This window comes from Vigna angularis, chromosome 6 (genome assembly GCF_016808095.1).
Source record: "Vigna angularis cultivar LongXiaoDou No.4 chromosome 6, ASM1680809v1, whole genome shotgun sequence".
Taxonomy (NCBI): Eukaryota; Viridiplantae; Streptophyta; class Magnoliopsida; order Fabales; family Fabaceae; genus Vigna; species Vigna angularis.
In genome coordinates this window covers 35,729,144-35,749,714 of record NC_068975.1, presented here as the reverse complement: position 1 = coordinate 35,749,714, position 20,571 = coordinate 35,729,144, and the positions used below count along the sequence as shown (strand labels likewise).

Below are 20,571 nucleotides of genomic sequence, written 5' to 3'. Positions count from 1 at the left end.
TTGAGGGGTTTCCTTTTTTTAGTTTTGAGAATGAAAATTATTAAAATACCCTTAACCTTTAAAACATAGAATCCATGATATATAAGGGTATTTTTGTCTACTAAAACCCGGTACACATTGCTAAAATGTACCAACTGAAAAACAGGCGTTAGCAAACCCATATATATGTGTGTGTGTGAGAGAGACATATTTCAGTTTAAAAAATAAATAAGTTTTAAAAAATAGTAAAAATAAAGAAAACAGTTATATGTAAAAAAATATTACTTAAAGGATAAAATTGATAAAAATACATTTTAATTTAAAATTAAAAACAAAAACATGAACTAAATATTAAGAGATATATTTTAAATCTAATTTAATTTTATAAAATTAATATTTAAATACAAGTTATATTTATTTATACAATTTAACAATATCTCTCATTATTTAAGAGAAACAATAAATTTTATTATAATAAATTGTAACTATATCATAACTAGATTCTAAATTTAATTAAATCTTACAAAATTATCTATAAATTAACTTTATCTCTTATTTTATATAGTTATATATAAATGAACAAATAATTTTTTTATTATAATTATTAAAAGAAATAATTATTTATTTTTATAATAATGTCATAAGTAATTAATTAAAATTTTAAAAATAATTATAAGACTTAAAGAATAAAATAATAAATTAATTGAGATTAATAAGAATAGATATAAATTTATTATAATTAATTAATTTAATTTTAAAAAATAATCATAATTTAAAAGATAAAACAATTTAATTAATAAAAATAAAATCGGTAAAAAAAGATGTCTTATAAAATGTATCCTTTGGTAACAAATTTAAGGTTTGGATTAAAAATATCAGATTCAGTATAGGTCAATCATTTGTTTTTTAATGGTAGATTATGTAATGCATGAGAATTTATCTTTGGCATCTTGAGCTTGAAGGAAGAAAGTTAAAGTTCACTGTCATTAATGAATGGACCAAAGTTTTAACAACCTTGAAAAAACCGCCACTGCTTTTCAAGGGTCAAACTTCAACATGGGGAGATGAATACAAGTAATTGTTAAATAATAATATGCAGAAAATAAAATAATATTTTAAAATGGAATTGTCTATAACACTAATCAACCGGTTTTCTCACATGTCCAAAAGCCATGAATCTTTACCTGTTAAAATGAAAGATAATTTATATATGTTTTTCTTTCTTTAACTCATTATCACATGTATAGCATATTTTAAGTAAACGTATTCTGAAATCGTGCATATTTTAATAACTAAAAAAATCCCCTGAAACAAAAAAAAAAAGGGTTTAATGTAGTTTATTCTTTTAAAATTGATTCTGCCAATAAAATTAAACTTCTATAATCTGTGCTGTTGCAGTTTTAAAACAATTTCGTTGAATATTGTTCTATAAATAATCACTCAACTCAAAAAAACATTATAAAAAAGAATTTAAGACATTTGACATTTTAATTGTAATATTTTTTTTTTTATCTCATGGTTTTCATTGCATAGTATTACCTTAAGATTCTTTTATAATGTATACTTTAATATAAGAATATAATAAGACTCGTCATTTGGCTATTAGTAGAAAAACATTTTTTTATTTACATTAACTATAATGAATTTTGTGACATATCCTTTAATATTGAGATTTCACCATAGTAACGTCATACTATCGTGACCCTGCAAAATATAATTACAATCACAATTTCACAGTAAAATAGTCATGCTCAAGAGTCAATTAAATTTATATTTTATATTAATTAAAAAACAATGTTTTAACCTTGAAATATAAAAAATCAATCACTGCATCTTAGGTTAACTCACTGCTTTTCCCAACAGATACTTTTAAGAAATAGTGTTAAGAAGCATTGGCACATTTTTAATATTCTCAATTACTTCAAATTAATTTTTTTTAATATCCATAACCATCATTTTATTATCCAATACTTTAAAAACACTCACTCACACCTTTCAAAAGCTATAACATTACTAGGTTGGACATATGTGGCATGCCTTAATCATGGGCAATTGAGTATTCATATGTGAAAATTAAACCTAAAGTTTTTTTTGTCGTATATGATGTTACTAGTTGAGAGTATCATTGCAAAAGATAACATTAATATAAAATCTATGACATCAAACATGTCATTATAAATGTTCCTGTCAAAGTCAAATAGTAATATATAAATTCAGTGAAAATTAATGTGCCCACGTAGAGTTATGAACTAATATCATAACATTACAAAAGCTAATGATAAAAAAAATCATATATTTTACGCAACCACTAATATAGAAGAATGATACCTAAAGAAGATGAAGATAGTATATAAAGTAGCATACTTATAGTAAGATTAGTCGGCAAGTCTAATCCTCTTGAGAGATAAACCAAAAGATAAGGGTTTATTGCTTAATTAATTTCGTTTGTCTTATTTTGTCTTTGATTACCTAGCATGGTAATATCCTTACGGAAAAATCATACTTCACTACTCTCAAGAGAAAAAAATAAATGTACAAAAACTACTTTATATAATAATATGATTTGGTAATCCAAATGTCATTACATATCAATTATAAATGAAAAAGTAGAGTATTGTAAAATGAAAAAGACATGTAAATTCATCTTGTGGTTTGGAGATTATGTTAATTATGTGTATGTAAGTTGAATTTATAGTTTATTAGTAATGTTTCTTTCTAATGATCTTTCATTGACAGACTCATTAATGATATATGCCAGATGATAATTAATTTTAGTGAACAAAATATATAAAAAGATTAACCATATTAAATAAATGTTTTTTTATTAACACTCATGAACGATTCCGAGTAAAATAAAAATAATACGAAAATTTGTAAATAGAAACATATGGATATATGGGACAAAGAAATATATACAATCAAAAGTGTTGATAAAGTAAAAATATAAAAATGTTGTAAAACATAATCCCGTAAAAAATAACAATATAAATTTAATATTAAAATATAATCATAGTAAAAACTAATAATAAAAAATGTGTAATAATAATACTAAGAATAACAATATTAACAAAATTAATAATAACAATACAAATACTAAAATATTAATAATAACATAACATTGATAATTTCACGACTAATAATAACATATAATATTACCAATAATAGCAATAATATATAATAACAATAATAACAATAATACTAATAATATTAATAATAATATTATTAATAGTAATAATACAATAATAATACTAATACTAATAATATATAATATTAACAATAATAACATATAATGTAGTAATGATAATAATAGTAATAACGGTAATAATAATAATACTACTAATATATAATAATAATAATAATTTTAATAATAATAATAATAATAGTAATAATAATACATAATAATAACAATAATATTAATACATAATAATAAGTATTTTCAGAGTGATATTTTTTGTAAATTAGGAAGAGTAATAGGATATTTTATAAGTGATATTTTCATGGATGAATAAAAGTACGGGAAGTATTTTAGTCAATTGAGATTCAAAATATAAATAAATAAATGGAATGACAGATACTAAGATCGATATATTTCAAGATTTAGAAGTAGTTTTAGATCGAGAAAAAATGCTTCAAATTTCGTGTTTTTAAGCATAGATGTTTTAGGTGCACATCTTTTTAAGATTGAGAGAGGGGGTCTAAATGAGCATTATATATATAATTAATTTACTTGATTAGTCATTAGTTAATCAATTATGTTTATGATGCCTTAATCTTAATGTTAATATGCGCTTCTCATATAAGTTGTCTTTACCGATGTGTAATTGGTTAGACCATGATATATTATTATACCATAAGAGTAAAATACATATAAAGACAAATAATTATTATATATTTAGACATATATATAATACACTAGCTTTCCAAACTCGATATACATATACTAAAATCTTGATATTGTCGCCATAATATTTGTATACAGTACCATTATATACAAGAAAAAATTTATATTATATATTTGATCTTATAATTTACTCTCGTCCTATAAGTATAATAACAAATAATAAAAAAGTTACAAACAAACTCACTCGTTATAATAGGTAATTAATTATTAATAATTGATCAATGCTTATCCATCATATTAGAGAACAAATTTTGGATTGGTCTCGCGCTCTTTGTTTTTCTAATCAACCTAGCGTAGAAAAGAGAAAAAAAAAAGAAAAAAAATTCTACGTGCATCCTTTAGTTACAAAAACCTTTCATTTTTGAAACTGGTGCCTAGTTATGGCTGGAACAAAATTTGAATTAACCTAGAATTAATCTATGGATTGAATGGTTGCAATAATCCCTTGAGTGCGAGTACTATGCAAACGTGTTGGTTTTTCGGAGGAAACAAGCAACGAGGAAAACAACGTCGTTGCCACATGAAACGTAGATGCTTAGATGTGGTCGAGATTGGTTTGTAATCTCTTTTGTGCAACAACTTGTCTCTCACACTATAGTGTTTATCATATGATCAGACCAAAAATGAAAAACTGTTTCTTGTCCTTTTTCATCTCCAGCGATAATTAAGGATGACTATGGAATTTTCCCACCCCTGTCAAATTGGTTGTTGGCCTTGTCATTTTCATCTTCAATGCATGCATCTGGTTGGAACATCCATTGCTCCCAAACTACCTCTTCTAGCATGGAACACGGGTTGTCTTAATCTTAACGTGCACAAATTTTATAAATACCCACTAAATTATGCATTCTATTTATGAAAATCAAGAAATGTGCAGAGTACTGACTTGCATGGTTGGGAAGTTTGGTTTCATGCATCAATTCTCATAATTTTTCATCCATAAATATAACTATACCTAATTCATCTCCAAACTTCCCTAGAAGTACTGCTTTTAATTTTAAATATAATCTTTTTATTCTTTAATATTTTCGAAGTCAAATTATTCATTAGTCTCAATGTTATTTCTAAATCTCATTTGTCCTTCCAGTGAACTGTGTTATCTTCCCACTTACTTTATTTTGAATTCTTGGTCTTCGTATATTTAAGTCTTATTATCTTTCAACTGATTACACATCTCGTAATGGACACACATTTATGACTATATCCAATTGAGAAGAGCCTTTTTTATTTATTTTAAATTTAATAAATTAAATTTAATCACCGAACCTGATTAATGAGGCGTATATTTTTAACAATTATTTATTTCAAAATGTTTGTTTTTAATTTATGTATATACTCGTTTTAATTTGTAATAAAAAAAAACCTTCAAGAAAATTCTCCAAACAAGACTTACATTAATAAAAAGACAATTTTCTAAGGTCTTATTCTTTTGAGTGGATTTGAGGGGATTTAAAGATAAATTTTGTTGTCGTTTATTTAAGTGAATTTGAAGGTAAATGAGAGTGAATTTGAAAATAAATTTTTTTAATTTGTCACGTCAATACAATTCTATACTAATTCTCACAAATTTTATTTCTAAATTCACTCTCATTCACCTACAAATTTACTCAAATAAACGACAAAAAAAACTTATTTTCAAATTCTCTCAAATTCTCTCAAATCCATTTAAATTCATTCTGTCAAATCTACTTAAAAAAACCAGCCCTACAGTTTTTCGAAATATAACGTGAAACTTAAAAACGAAAAAGCGCGTGCCCCAAACAAGATAGAAGTGGAAATAGGTGTTGGAGTTACGAATTACGTGATTGCGTAGCGTGAGGTAGCGGGCCATGCAAGATAATTGGATATTGTAACTTAACAATCCCAGGCGCAGCGCGTGAGAGCTTGACTCCACGCGCTCCCTCCATTCCTTTCACGTGCTTGCATTATCCTCATTCCTTAACTTCGATTCCAACGCGTCCGGCACCAGTCAAACCCCCTACAATTACCGATCTGCCCTTGTCGTGTTTGCTCCGTCTATGTTTCACTCTTTTCTTTATCTATACACAATAACAACCCCATCACCAAATTTTACACCTCACATTCCAATTTTACCCATTATAGTTTATAGTTCAACCAGGTTCTTTGTTATCAACTATTGCAATGTGTGCTTCCATTTTTGGAATCACCAAGACATTATCTTATGTAAATGTAAATCATAAATACTATAACATAAAGTATATGGTATATTATTATTATTACGTAACGTTTAAATAACTCTCAGTTTATTATTATTTTATTAAATGAGACCCTCATCGGTTGTTTTCTTCTTTAATGTGAAAACGGACAAGGCTAACCCACATCAAGGAGAGACTGGTGGCAGAGTAGTGTTTTTTATGGAATGAAATAATATGATAACAGTAATAATAATAATAAGAAGAAACAAAAACATTTATAACCATTTTTTAAAAGATTAATACATTTTTTATATATGATTCAGTTTGATTTGAAATTTTAAAAAATATATATAGTTTAGAAGAGAGAGGGTAAGTAATGATATGAGAAAATTTCCCATTTTGTCCGTGGAAGAGGGAAAAAAGGAGGAGAGAAGGAAAAGTTATGAAAGGGAGGGAGAGAGAAACGACGACGCCGAATGAACAGTAGTGGTACAACAACTACTACTTTTTTTAAAAACCCCGTTTTCACACTTTCTCTCACTTACAAAACACTCACTGGTCCTTCTTCTCTGCTTTCTCTCTCTAAAACCCTCTTCTTTTTCTCTCTCCTTCCTCTCTTTCTCTCGCTGATTGCAGATCAGGCCGCGCAAACCGTTGCGGTTGTGGATTCGGTGGGGTTCAGAGCCGCTATGGCTTCGGCTTCTTCTTCGACCAAACTGTGTTTCAATTCTGACTGCAAAGAATTGAGGCCCGAAAGACCTAAGAAAGGGTGGAGGCTCCGTAGCGGAGAACTAGCCGAGCTCTGCGATCGATGCGGGTTAGTAATTTTACCGTTTCACTATTTTGTTGACTCACACAGTGTTCTATTTGAACTTTTTTACAAAACAAAAATTCCTATTTCTTGCTTCTTTTGTTTTAAAAAAAAATTAAAAACTTTTCATTTCTGTGTTTCTGTTTATTTTTTGAATTTGGATTTTGGAGCAAGTTACACGTGGCAGTAGTTAAAGAGATTGGGATTATTATTAGTTAGCTGAGGTTTCTAGGTTTAGGCATTCCTCCTGCAAATTTGGATAAAGTTTACTGCTTTATTATGTTGTTTTAAAAAAAAAGACATTATTTTTTTGGAGGGTATTAGGTAATTAGATTTGTGATGTGAATCAGTCTATTTTTTTTTAAACGGAAGAGATAGACTTGCGACGATTTTGAAGTAAATGACAGACGTTTCTCTCTGTCTTTGGGGATTTGGTGGTATGGGTTCAACGCACCTCTTTGATTTCACTACTTCATACAGTTATTGCTGTCGGAGATGTAATTGGTGCTTATCTAATTCTGTTGTATTTCAAGTTTGGAACTGAGTTAGGCATAGCGACGGGATTGGTGCTTTTAAGGTTATGTAGTTATGAATTCGTAGCTGTTTCTGGTTCGATGTTTCATCTAGAACAGAAATTTTGTATGAGCTCCTGTGCCAAGTGTATTTGTTTAGTGTGGACATTGTTGACGTAGTTATTGATACTGGGATATGGCACATGCAACTGGTCTTCGTGCTAGCCTATAAATGTACTACTGTACTTTGAAAAGTTTCTTAGTTCTGGTGTTTTTTCTTTCTATGTTGACCATATGCACTTGTTGAGGAGACGATAATGGAAACGTGGCTTGGTGACTTGGTCCATTGATAAGGAGACCGGTAGAGTCTCCGATGAGACAGTCGATCAAATGAGAGGTGGTCTGATTAAAGGGCTGGTGGAGGACCTAAGAAATCTTGAGAATAGAAACTTTTAAAATGTGCCTTGCTTTAAATTGTTTTACTTAAATTTGGTTTTTGGTAGAGCTCGATGGTGATGATTGCTCCGTGTGACCAATTGTACCTAGCAGGAACATTGTGGGTTGTTTGTAGTCAATGAAGGTCTATGCCAAGAAGTTGAAATCATTTAAAGTTGATACTTTGATACTCATACTTTTATCGATGAATGGTAATTATATTATTTAAAATGTTTAATGTTAGGTTTTATAGTTAGTCATTTAGAATTTGATTATTCTGGAGTTGTATGAATACTTTTTTCATTGAGTGTTTATACATTAGTAGTTTATTTACTCGTCATTGTCATTTTGAATTATATTAAATATACCAAAAGTATTTAAATTTATGTTATATTTTTCAAAGCACTATGCGATGTGCTATTTGCTGTAAGTTAAGTGCTATTACTTAATCTGCATTTTAGCATGTAGAAATTGTCTCTTCTAAAGAGAGGGAGAGAAGTTAAATAAACTATTACCTATTTGTGTTTTAGGCAACATTTATTTTAAAAAAAATAGTTCTCATTGTAGGGATCGGGGATTACACTGAGTGAGAGATATTAGGATTGGTCTCATTGAACTAAAGTTTAATATTAAATGGATAATTCATTTTTTCTTCGATAGTTTTAGATCTCCTTACTAATGAATCACTTCTTTCTTTTCTGTTGCTTCAATAGATGTTCAGTGATCGAGGTTATTCCTTGTTTTTTCCAGTGATGGTTTTGGAAGTCATTATTCTCTACATGAATATTTCTCTTTTCCAATTTTTTGTGTACTTTTCGAATGCTTAGTTTGAGTTGAGCATTTTCTTCTCCTTCTATTAGGGTGGCTCTGACATATTGTTTTCCATATTTATTTAAAAAGCAGTTTTGTATCTGTAGTTAACGTGATTAACTTATTCTGTCTGAATGCTTATCTTCAATCAGATTCTGCACTGTTCATCCCAAATTATTTTTAGTTAATGTGATTCTCTAAATTATTTGTATTTTTATTACTGTGCTCGGTTTGTGTACAAACCACATAGGTGATATGCATCCAATGTGTTATCTGGTTAAAAGAGGTTTTAATAGGTTATTGCTGCCATAAGAGGTTTTAATAGGTTCAATAGCGGAGGTTGACCTTTCTGATTGCATAAACATTTGTTTTCACTCTTTCTTTATGGTAGAAAGAGCAATCATATATAACTTAATTTGTCTTTTGTGCTCGATAGGAAATGACGTGTACAAGAATTTAGTTGGCTATATGTAAATAATCTCGCCTGTTACTTATCATATGTTTTGATATTGTCCTCGTGCATGATGCACATGTGCTATTCATTTTGTAAAATTTGGTTGTTCTGTGATACTTAGCTCTGCTTTTGAAGAAGGGAGGTTCTGTGAAATTTTCCACTCAAATGCTTCTGGTTGGAGGAGTTGTGAGACTTGTAGAAAGGTGAGCCAAGTCTTTTTTATGGTTGTTTGAATTGCTTTATAAATGTTACTGTTACTATGTTCAATGCAAAGGATGTTACATAGGTTTCCAAAGCTGAGTTTGGATCATGTAATCTTAATTGATGATTACTGTTGCCTGAATGCTTTATGGTGTTCCTGTTACTATGTTTGAGGCAAAGGGTTTTACACTGATTCCCGTGACCAAGTTTGAATTTTGTAGATTTAACTGATGATTAATCGTTCTTTGCAGAGAGTTCATTGTGGATGTATTGTTTCAAGTCATTCCTTCATGTTGCTGGATCCCGGAGGGATTGAATGTTATGCATGTGCCCGCAAAAATATTATTATGGTAAGATTCTTTATTGAACGGACTTTAGTGTTTCCCTCTCCTGTTTGGGCTTGATTTTTAGTGCTTCGTATAACATGTATGAGTGTCCTGTGGGTTTTATGCATGCCCTCTTTGTTTTTGCGTTTATGGCAAAACGAACTATTGAAGTTGTCATTTCATTGTCAACGGACAAATAAGGTGAAGATTCTTGGTTGAAATATTATATGTTGTTTCAAAGTAAATCTGAGAAGGACCAGTTCATCAAGAAGTGTGTGACGAAATTGAAAGATATTGAAGCTGGAGTTCTTATTTTAATTTGGCATTTATAATCACATAAAAAAAGTCCATGGAATCAATTATAAGGAATGCCAGTTTTAGATAATTACTTCAATTTTCCTTTGCTGCTCTTCCTATTAAATTATGGCCAGACAAGCCTACTATATATTGTTGAGACATTTTTTGACACTTCTGTATTAATTTGTCCTTTGTCTTTCCATTTCCTCTCTTTCTTTCCACATCTTTTTTGGGTTACCTCTCTTGGTTTTGTTTTGTTTGTTTTGTTTTTGTTTTTGTTTTTTTTTTTAATTTGGGATATCTAACTTTATGAATATGGAACCAGCAGTAAGGGTTTGCCTTTATTTTTCTACTCAGGGTTTACACATGTCCTCTCTTAGTTGCTAATTTCCTCTTGTTACTACTACCTTATTCCTTTAAATCTTAAACTCCATGGTGAGCAATCAAGTTGAATTGATTGCTGAATCATGATGCTTAGACAATATCTTATTTTTATGTCCTGTTTGGATCATTGAATGAAACAGTTTTGCCATAGTGACTCTATTTTGTTATCTGTTTCTCAGCCTTCTAACCTGCCGTGGCCACAATCTTTTTCCCTTCAAAATCGTTTATCTGATAGACTTAGAGATCTATCTGCTAAAGGTTGGAATCAGTTGGCTGGATCAGGTCCTGTACCCTGGAAGCAAGCGCCCAGTCTGTTCAATTCTGCTTCTTCGACTGACCTGATACCAGATGTGCCTTCTTTAGCTGAATTATCCAATAGCTTTGACAAAATGTATTGCAATGAAAGATTACCTGCCTCAGCCTTGGAAAAGAAAAGCGAGGATTATACTGGATTACCAGTTCATTGGAATGTTACAATTTGCCCACGGGAGATGAAGCTTATGAATGGTAATGCAAGCTTTGACATTCTCTGAACTTTCCTGCGTTTCTGTTATCTGGTTTAGAAGGTGGAATGATCTCTTAATAACTTGAAGTATAATGTATAACCTGATTCTTCATTATATTTCAGGAATGAGGAATGAGGACAAAGCAAGTTCATGTTTAAATATGTGTCAGCAGCCTTCTTCTCTGAAGGAAGAGTCATCGACTCAACCATTTGGTTTGCCGGTGCCTAATTCATGCCAAAATGAAAGAAATGGCCAGCTTGGGGTAACTGGAAGTCACCCTCAACAAACTCCACCACCTCCAGGAAAGCATTTTAATGGCACTATGCATTTAGCACCTGACTCATCAGGTGAGGCTCAGGTTCGCAATGGGCGACCACGAGCAGATGCCCGAGGAAGAAACCAGTTGCTGCCACGGTACTGGCCCAGGTGTACTGATCTTGAACTACAACAAATATCCATAGAGTATCCTTCAAATCGCATAATTGTGCTGTTGGTTTTGATAATAACTATTTTAATGCTCTTTGATTTCCAATTATTTCTAATGCCATACTTGAAGCTACAATATCTTAACTCCATCACAGTTCAAATTCTGTAATTACTCCCTTGTTTCAGAAAACCTTGAGTGCAAGTGATGCTGGACGAATTGGGCGTTTAGTCCTACCCAAAAAGTGTGCTGAGGTTGGTCTTGAGATTCTTCAAGCTTCTCATGGGATAGTATTTTTGGTTTAAGTTCCATAGATGCTTTATGTTCGCTGTAAACTGAATTTTTAGTTTAGAAGTTATGATAATTGACAATTGACCGTTTGTCCTTTGGGATACTTTAATACCATAATTTTATTGTTTCGTTTTGACTGTTAATTGTAATAATATTATCTTTGCTTATGTTTCTCTGGAATGCATATAGTAAACTAGAAGCGTGAGCTGCATACTTGTGATCAAGAACAGTATGAATGAATAGTATGATTAAGTAGATGGAGCTGGAAGAAAGGTCACTGAATCACTGATAGTTATATCAATTCTGTCAAAAGGATTTTGTAGTCCTCAAAATGTCAGGGTAGGGGACATCCTGTCATTTTGAGAATTCTAGATAAGTGTTTGGGATTTGAATGATGAAAAGGCTTCGGGTTTACCTTGTTTTTTCTTAGCTTCCTAGCTGCCCTTTTTAAATTTTACGAATATTAAGAATAGGCTTTTTCAGAAGCATGTTAAAAATCTGTATATTGTTAAATGTACTTATAATTCAAATGTCTCCATGATAAATAATATAATTTTATGCACTCTTTAAGTACTCGATGTTGGTCAATTATAGTTTCATTAACTGCAGATTAGTTAGTCGTCTGTATCATTTTGGATTTTACTGAAGGTGTGATATTGCTTCTTTGTATTGGCCGTAGTAATTATTTCTTATTGGCATTGTCATCTATTTGTTTTTTAATGAATATTCTATCAAGGGTTATATAACATTGTATTCTGTTCCATGAGACAGACCTACTTCCCACCAATTTCTCAGCCCGAAGGATTGCCGCTTAAAATCCTTGATGCAAAGGGAAAGGAATGGATATTTCAATTTCGCTTCTGGCCAAACAATAACAGCAGAATGTATGTTTTAGAGGGTGTCACTCCATGCATACAGTCCATGCAGTTACAGGCTGGTGACACTGGTAAGACATTGTCACAAAGGTGATTTACGTATTGGAATATATATATATATATATATATATATATATATATATATATATATATATATATATATATATATATATATATATATATATATATATATATATATATATAGAGTTTTCTTGTTCATTTCCCTTTAAGTGAAACTTTAGTCTCATGAATTATATTTGCACGAACCTCTCCGTGCCCATTGTTAGGAATTATGGGTTAAGTGTTGAGAAAGAAAAAGAAGAGAGACAAAGATGACAAATAATATCATGGAATAGATTATTGAAATGTCCTAATAGTTAGGTCATGTACTACTAAACGGAATAGTTTTTTCTCTACCCGGGAAGGAGATGGATATCTTACTACCGATACCTGTAGATGTCCGACCCACCAACTTTGATTTATTTAAATGCGCTTTTATTGATATATTTGGCTTACTGAGAACTTATGCCTTGATGTGATGTTGCCGTATTTGAATTTATATTTTAGAAAGAGAATTTTTTAAATAGTTTGAATTGTTTTATTCTTTTAAAGAGTATTACAAATCTTGTTCATTGTTTATGGGAGAAAAAGAATGTAATCTGTGGATCTTTAAACAGTATTTTTAGAAGAATTGAGAGAATAATTAAACTAAATTCATAGAGGTATGTGCCACGATTGGGAGTCTAAATCTTGCAAAAGAATTTTGTCAATTAATTTTTGTTTTATATTTTCTTTAAATTTTTGAAAAAATTAATGGATATCTGTGAATATAAAAAAACCTGTGGATAGTTTTAACAGTACCTCTTTGCTCATCCTGACCCACTGTCACCTTATGGCTAACTACCTAGTCAAGAATTTACTTTATTTAAGCTAGAAAAAAATAGTGATTTATATACGACATTTATAGAGCTATTTTTCATGAGCAGAAATTTGAAAATTTGATAAAAAGTAGTAGAAACGGTTATTTCCACAAAAAAGCTTGCATAATCTTGTAATTGAAAACATTTTCTTTCGAAAAAAAGGGTACAAAAGCAGGCCCTACGTAAAGAAATAATCAAGAAAGAAAGAAAGATATTTCAAGACAGTCTAAAGATGTTCTTAAATATCTCCAACATCCCGGTCTTAAATATCTCTTACAACTGAACATGATGCTATTTTATTCAACTCAAAGGATTTTGGTTTTATTAAACTTTATTCTGTGTTTAATTTGCCTGGTAACGCTGGCCATATTTCTTACGCTTGCATTCAGGACTTCTATATTATTATGCTTCAAGATCTTGCCTTGTACAATCCGTATTGGATCCATCGATCTTTAAATCTTATGTAGTTTTTTTTCTTTCTCGCATTTCTGATTGTTGTACCACCATCCATTTGAGTTCTAGTTTTAGGGCTGACCTGAGTTGTTTTTCTCAGTAACATTTAGCCGTTTGGAGCCAGAGGGACGGTTGGTTATGGGATTTAGAAAGGCTTCGAGTGCTGTGCCATCCGACCAGGTAATTGTTTTAACAGCCGCAATGTATAATTTTCTGAGGTGTAGTTATGTGTTTTAGTCTAAGTCATACAATTGATTGAAGCTTTGTCTACTATCGTTAACTCTAATGCTTGTATGGATAATTATACATGCTACATTAGTTGGGAGACATGTACAAATTCTTCACTTTCCTTAGTTAAGATCTTTTAAATACAGTCCGAAGGTTCTATAACGCTCTAGTCTATAATTGTACTTCAATTTTGTATATTGTCTGATTGTCCGGCCTGAAGTCAGCATAGGTTACTATGGTTACCTTATAGTCATGGATATTTTCTTATAAAGGACAATTTATTAATTGAACTAATAATGTTATTTTTTGTTTGCATATTTTGTATTTATATCAAATCCTCTATATTTACCTAGTTTGATGAAATTTTGAACTTGTATATTTACAATTTACATATGTAGTGTGCATATATTTCTTTTTGCAGGACAATGAAACTAATAAGTCTGGAAATGGATTTTCTGCACATGGTGAAGTTAGTATTAAACAACTAACTACGTTGTACTTGCCAAAGATTGCCATTTACATTATTCTCATGGTTGCATTTTTCACCTGACATTTAGGTTGAATTGGCTGATCCCAATTCATGGTCTAAAGTTGACAAGTCAGGATACATAGCAAAAGAAGCACTGGGGAGCAAATCATTAATATCTAGAAAAAGAAAAAGTGGCATATTGGGCTCAAAAAGTAAACGTCTAAGAATTGAAAATGAGGATTTAATAGAGCTGAAGATTACGTGGCAAGAAGCTCAAGGTCTGCTCCGGCCCCCTCCTAGCCACATTCCGAGCATCGTTGTGATTGAAGGTTTTGAATTTGAGGAATACGAGGTACCATTATTCCCTCTTCATATCGGGAAGTGCTATGGATTGCTGATGTTTTTATACTTTTTGGGATGTAATGACTTAGATCCTCTCATTTGATGCTTTATACTTCAATAAAAAATGATAATACATTTTCATTTTCAAAATAGTCGCACAAACCAACAAAATGATAGTTCTGACTTGTCCATCTGCAGGCAATATAGTTTATCCATTGTGTAATCTTATTTGAAATATAGTCAATTCAATGTATATTATTAGATCTGGGAGTAGAAATACTGAAGTTCAATAGCCACTGGTTGAAAAGAAATGGAAAAGGGGAGACTAATGATTCTCAACTGTTCTTAGTTGGGGATTGCGTAAGCTAAACACATTTCAGGCTTAAAAGCTGACGTCACAGTCTCTAGAGTAGTGCATCCAATGTTGGATTGGAATTTTAGTGTCTACCTTATGGTCATCTTTCTTGGTGCTTTATTTGATTGAAGGAGTTCTGGAAATTATTATGTATTGTGGAAACCTTCATGCTGAAAATAATTTTACAGGAAGCTCCAGTGCTTGGGAAGCCAACAATTTTTACCAGTGATAATGTGGGGTAAATCACTTATCCTTAATTAGATTTGGTCACCTTCTTTTATATATTTACATAGCAGTTGATATATCCTTTACATATATAGAGAGAGGGAGAGAGAGGATGGATTAAGTTACTCCAAGAGTACTCCTCATCCTCACCTTTCATTTTATCTTGATATAATGCTCAAACATGAGGGGGATGATTTGTATATATTTTATTGTTTTGCATGTCTTGTCATTAAGTTCCAAAAAAACACTTTAATTTCGCATTTAGACTGGGTGATATTTTTACTTTATTTAACCTCGTAATTAATTGCCAGCAATGATCTGTATTTGTCCCAGTGAAAAGATCCAGTGGGCTCAATGCGAAGATTGTCTCAAGTGGCGCAAATTACCAGCAAGTGCGCTTCTTCCATCAAAATGGACGTGTGCTGATAATTCATGGGATCCAGAAAGGTAACAAGAGTGATCCATTGTCTTAATTCTCATTGGCGTGTTTGGTCTCCTATGTTATCATTTGCATTTTTTTCTGAGCTGTAAATACGCAGAAGAAATTCATTAGCGTTCCTGAGTAAATAAGAATGCATGTCATATTTTAGCCGAGAGTGATCTGTGATCTTTTAAGAGGGTGTCTATCTGAACCTAAGAGACATCTGGCTAACATGTACATCCTTTCATGATATTTATTTCGATTTCAAGTGAAAATGCTATGACTAGCATCGTTCACATGGGGTGCACCTCACTTTCTCTTTTCGTCTTTGCACCCTGACTTTCTGAGATGCAAACGAAGGGAAATCAAGAGGGAAAGTGAAATTTTTTTCATACAAATTTATTATATGTCACGTTAAAATCCACCCTATAGTCGATTATGGGGGTGATATAAATGAGTACGTGGTTATTTTATTTTTATTTTTCAATTTCAGAAATATGACAAGTGAGTAAAATAATAATAATATAAAGAATAAAAATCATATAAAATAATATTATAATAAAATACTTTCTTCTCATTTCTCTTTATTTATTCTAATGTAAACCACTTTCATTTCCGCTCATTTCTTACTTCTGTTTTTCTTTTTTTCCTTTTTCATTCTCTCCCTTTCCATCATATCATCCAAACAAATTAGGTAGGTTATGTATTTATCTATTTTAATTTATTACAACACCTAGCATCCTTTGCCGTAGGACATGGTTGTCTGGAGAGAGAAAATATAAGAAGTGAGAAAGAGGTTGAAACATTAACACTGCCATACCATGTATCGTGCCAAGATACAACGTTAATTTCCACCCTCTTCCCTCGACTTAGTTCACGTTCACTTGCACAAGTGCGTGATTAATTTATCAATCTAACAAGGGTGTCCCGCTAAATCATTTACCCAAACTTTATAAACCTCTATCACCATGTATCCAATATATCAGAGCACTATTTTTTATTTATTAAATTCTCTGTGCTGCTAGATCTTCTTGTTCAGCTGCACCAGAGCTGACAGCAGAGCAACTTGAGAATTTGCTACCTCCTTGTAATTCAGGTTTGAATTGTTTGATCGCTTCACTTTAGCAAATGTTTCAGATTCCTTGTCACGTATGATCTAATCTTTTGTAGAACGAACTTGTACATTTAGAGTATGAAAACTATGTTGTTAAATGCATTTGTTTGGCAGCTGTTCCCAAAAAAATGAAGGCCGCCAAACAGGATCCTGATAATGCTGAAGCTTTGGAGGGACTTGACACCCTTGCAAATTTAGCTATCCTGGGAGAGGGTGAAGCACTCCCAGCATCCGCCCAGGCCACAACTAAGCACCCGCGCCATAGACCTGGCTGTTCTTGCATCGTTTGCATTCAACCTCCCAGTGGAAAGGGCCCCAAGCATAAGCAGACATGTACGTGTAATGTATGCTTAACAGTGAAGCGACGTTTCCGTACCCTTATGTTACGACGCGAGAAGAAACAATCAGAAAAAGAAGCAGAGACAACTCGTAAAAAGCAACAGCAACAACATTCTCAACCACTACCTTCGTCTGAAATTTTGCTTGACGAAGATTCATTACCCTGTAGTAACACCGGTGACAGTAGCCCGAACCACAACAAAGAGGGTAATGATGGTTCTGATGATGATCCTAACAGAATAAAATCATCTGTTTCACCATTCAAAGGCCAAATTGACCTCAATATCCAGCCAGAGCGAGAAGAAGAATTGTCCCCTGGTTCAGATTCTGGTGGCATGATGAAGTTGCTCCATGATGCTACTGAGAGGTATCTGAAGCAGCAGACTGTGAACTCGGGTACTGGAGATTCTGCTGGCAGTCAGTCACAGCTGGTAGGAGATGCAATGAGGGAAGATAAACTTAGCAATGGTGTTACCCATGGCAGTAGTAGTCATAGTACTGATAAGGAACATGCTCAATCTTTGTCTATGAATGTGTGAAAATCATATTGGCTCCGGCCATATTGATAAGTTCTTGCAAAGCTATATTGAAGTGGGGAAAGATTTTGCTGTACATTTTATCCACTTCGGCTTCTTGCTTTTTCATGTTTGTACATAAAGAGGGGTAGGAAAAAAATGGTGAGAAACCAATATATTTCAGGTAATATAAGTGGGCATCTTAGTGGTTTGTGTAGGAAATGGAAAACTATGAAATGCAGCTGAATTGGGGTAGTGGGTTGAAGCTGTTTAGTTTCTTTCGAGAGCTCACCGTGCCACCTGATTTCAACAACGTTGGAAATGTAACTATGCCTAATTTGTTCTCCCAATTTATTCTCCCAATTTATTCTTAGCCTGTAACATGTTTATGCTTTCTAGTATCTGTGCGCTGTTTCTCATGATTCGAATTTGGGACCATTATTTACTAGTTTTCAGCAAGCAACCTTTTAAGGGAATTGCACTCGTCCACTGTTTTTGTCCTATACCTTTTCAATTCGCTGGATATTTTTTATCTCTCAATTTAGTACTTTGCTTTAGATTTCATATTTTAATTAAAATATATTTACACTTTTCAAAACATGATAGCAATTTAGGTTGTAGTTCTTAACTATGAAGCTAACATTGTCTGGATATGATTAAATTTAAACTACAATGTCTGCAGTTAAAAAGTCTTCTCCAGACGATCTGTTTGATTTATAATTATTTTTTTCTAATAGTAGATGATCAACATACAATTATTATGAGTTTAATCCCTTACGGTGTTTTACATCATTGGCTTGGCGATGCCATCGAGGAAGAAGTTGAATATGCTTAGACAACAATTTAAATAGTTCTCTCAGTTTTTTAACGTCAGATTAAAGTAATATTTTATGTAAAAAGAAAAATATTGATGCAAGTCCCCCTTTGACAGAGAAATATGATGTTGTGGTTGCAAAGTCTAACAGTGCTAGTTCTCTACGTCTTATATATTGTTTACTATTTTCAAGTTTAGAGAAAAATTTAAATTTGAACTAAAAAATAGTCCACAAAACAAAATACCAAAATGGGTGAGTTGAAGGGAGAAAATAAAATATTATCAGAAAAAACCGCATTGCCACTTGTTAATATACAAGTGTATTTGGTATATTTCCTTTCTATGATTAGCATCAAGTTAATTTGGTTGGTCCTGGTTTCACATTAACCATGCACCCCTAATACCTTCATCTCGAGTAGAAAAAAAGGACCTTTTGTTCCAAACACTTTTGCTGAGGACAATCGGTTCCCTTTGTCCTTTGTCACCTTCGGTTTCCTCCCTGTTCGTAAAACTGATCATAATCCATAGGAGGATTCTCAAAGGGACAAAGAAAAGGGAACAAACACCAATCACCGTGTTAGATCTTTTTGTTACTTGATTTTTCAACAATATTAGAAATCAATTAACAAAAAGAAAAGAAAAAAAATAAAAATAAATAGAAAACAAGAGTTGTTGGTAGTCATTGTTGTTCTTCAAAATGAATGACCTATTTTCAAGCTCCTTTAAAAAATACAGTGACATGAACAATGAGTCTCAAATGTATGACGTGGAGGCTGGAAAGGAAAATGTGAACCTGGATAAGTTCTTTGATGAGGTGGAGAATGTGAAGGAAGACATGAGATCAGTGGAGAAGTTGTATAGAAAATTGCAAGAGTCCAATGAAGAGAGCAAGATCGTTCATAACGCTAAAACCATGAAAGATCTTCGAGCAAAAATGGATCAAGATGTTCAACAGGTTCTCAAACGCGTCAAAATGATAAAGGGCAAGCTTGAAGCTTTGGAACGTTCAAATGCAGCCAATAGAAACCTCCCAGGATGTGGTCCGGGTTCCTCAACAGATCGAACAAGAACCTCAGTGGTCAGTGGCTTAGGGAAGAAACTGAAGGACATGATGGACGATTTTCAAGGACTGAGAGCAAGAATGCAAAACGAGTACAAGGAAACCGTGGAACGTAGGTACTTCACCATAACAGGAGAGAAGGCCGATGAAGATACCATTGAGAACTTGATATCAAGCGGTGAAAGTGAAAGTTTTCTTCAAAGGGCAATTCAAGAACAGGGTAGAGGTCAGATAATGGACACCATATCAGAGATTCAAGAGAGACATGATTCTGTTAAGGAGATAGAGAAGAACTTGATGGAGTTGCATCAGGTGTTTTTGGACATGGCAGCTCTTGTAGAGTCTCAAGGTCAGCAACTAAACAACATTGAGAGTCATGTCGCACATGCAAGTTCTTTTGTAAGAAGAGGCACAGAACAACTGCATGAAGCTAGAGAGTATCAAAAGAGCTCTAGAGAATGGACTTGTTACGCCATTCTTCTTGGCATTGTTCTTGTCATTGTGCTTTTGTTTCCTCTCTTGACATCACTTTTGCCTCACTTGTTATATTGAACATTATCGTCTCAGTTTTACCAACCAAACCTTCGATTTTGCATTATTCTGGCTATTTTAGATTTCCATAGAGTTGTAATAGCAGGATAATCACAACAATATACTAGAAAGTTCACTCATTTTTTGAATGATTCCAATTTTGTCTCCTTTCTCAAACCCTACTGTTATTATAGCACTTTTGATACCTCCACCCAGCTACAAAAAGGACTTTCTCACTTTGAGTTTCATTTTCATGATCATTCACACAAAAATATATGTACTCATTGCATTTGTACTCATCAACAAGGAAAAAACATATGTTATACTTAACATTTGATCATATGTAATATAAATGTTGATAAAAAAACATGTGTAATTAGTAGTTGGTGGAATTTGATCAAAGATTTCGTAAAATTTTAAATT

At 32.1% G+C, this 20,571-nt stretch overlaps 2 protein-coding genes across 2 annotated transcripts; both read left to right on the top strand.

Moving 5' to 3' along the window:
• Window positions 1-6,447: 6,447 nt before the first annotated feature.
• LOC108342860 (B3 domain-containing protein Os07g0563300) lies at window positions 6,448-18,116 on the top strand. The gene is made up of 14 exons (XM_052878885.1): window positions 6,448-6,853; window positions 9,180-9,261; window positions 9,511-9,609; window positions 10,446-10,773; window positions 10,895-11,234; window positions 11,354-11,450; window positions 12,259-12,433; window positions 13,836-13,915; window positions 14,385-14,432; window positions 14,521-14,784; window positions 15,318-15,367; window positions 15,688-15,801; window positions 16,801-16,871; window positions 17,004-18,116. The coding sequence occupies exons 1-14, from the start codon at window positions 6,513-6,515 to the stop codon at window positions 17,765-17,767; spliced, it is 2,853 nt and encodes a 950-aa protein (XP_052734845.1). The 5' UTR covers window positions 6,448-6,512; the 3' UTR covers window positions 17,768-18,116.
• A 111-nt stretch (window positions 18,117-18,227) lies between these two features.
• Window positions 18,228-20,259, top strand: LOC108343428 (syntaxin-125). Its single transcript, XM_017581703.2, has one exon. It carries the CDS (start codon window positions 19,255-19,257, stop codon window positions 20,167-20,169), a length of 915 nt encoding a protein of 304 aa, XP_017437192.1. The 5' UTR covers window positions 18,228-19,254; the 3' UTR covers window positions 20,170-20,259.
• The last annotated feature ends 312 nt before the right edge of the window (window positions 20,260-20,571 follow it).

Bases quoted from the DNA above. Each gene is read 5' to 3' on its own strand.
- LOC108342860 (XM_052878885.1), top strand. From the start codon at position 6,513: ATGAACAGTAGTGGTACAACAACTACTACTTTTTTTAAAAACCCCGTT. The intron at 9,610-10,445 runs GTAAGATTCTTT...TCTGTTTCTCAG, and splicing joins CCCGCAAAAATATTATTATG to CCTTCTAACCTGCCGTGGCC. The intron at 15,368-15,687 runs GTAAATCACTTA...TATTTGTCCCAG, and splicing joins TTTACCAGTGATAATGTGGG to TGAAAAGATCCAGTGGGCTC.
- LOC108343428 (XM_017581703.2), top strand. From the start codon at position 19,255: ATGAATGACCTATTTTCAAGCTCCTTTAAAAAATACAGTGACATGAAC.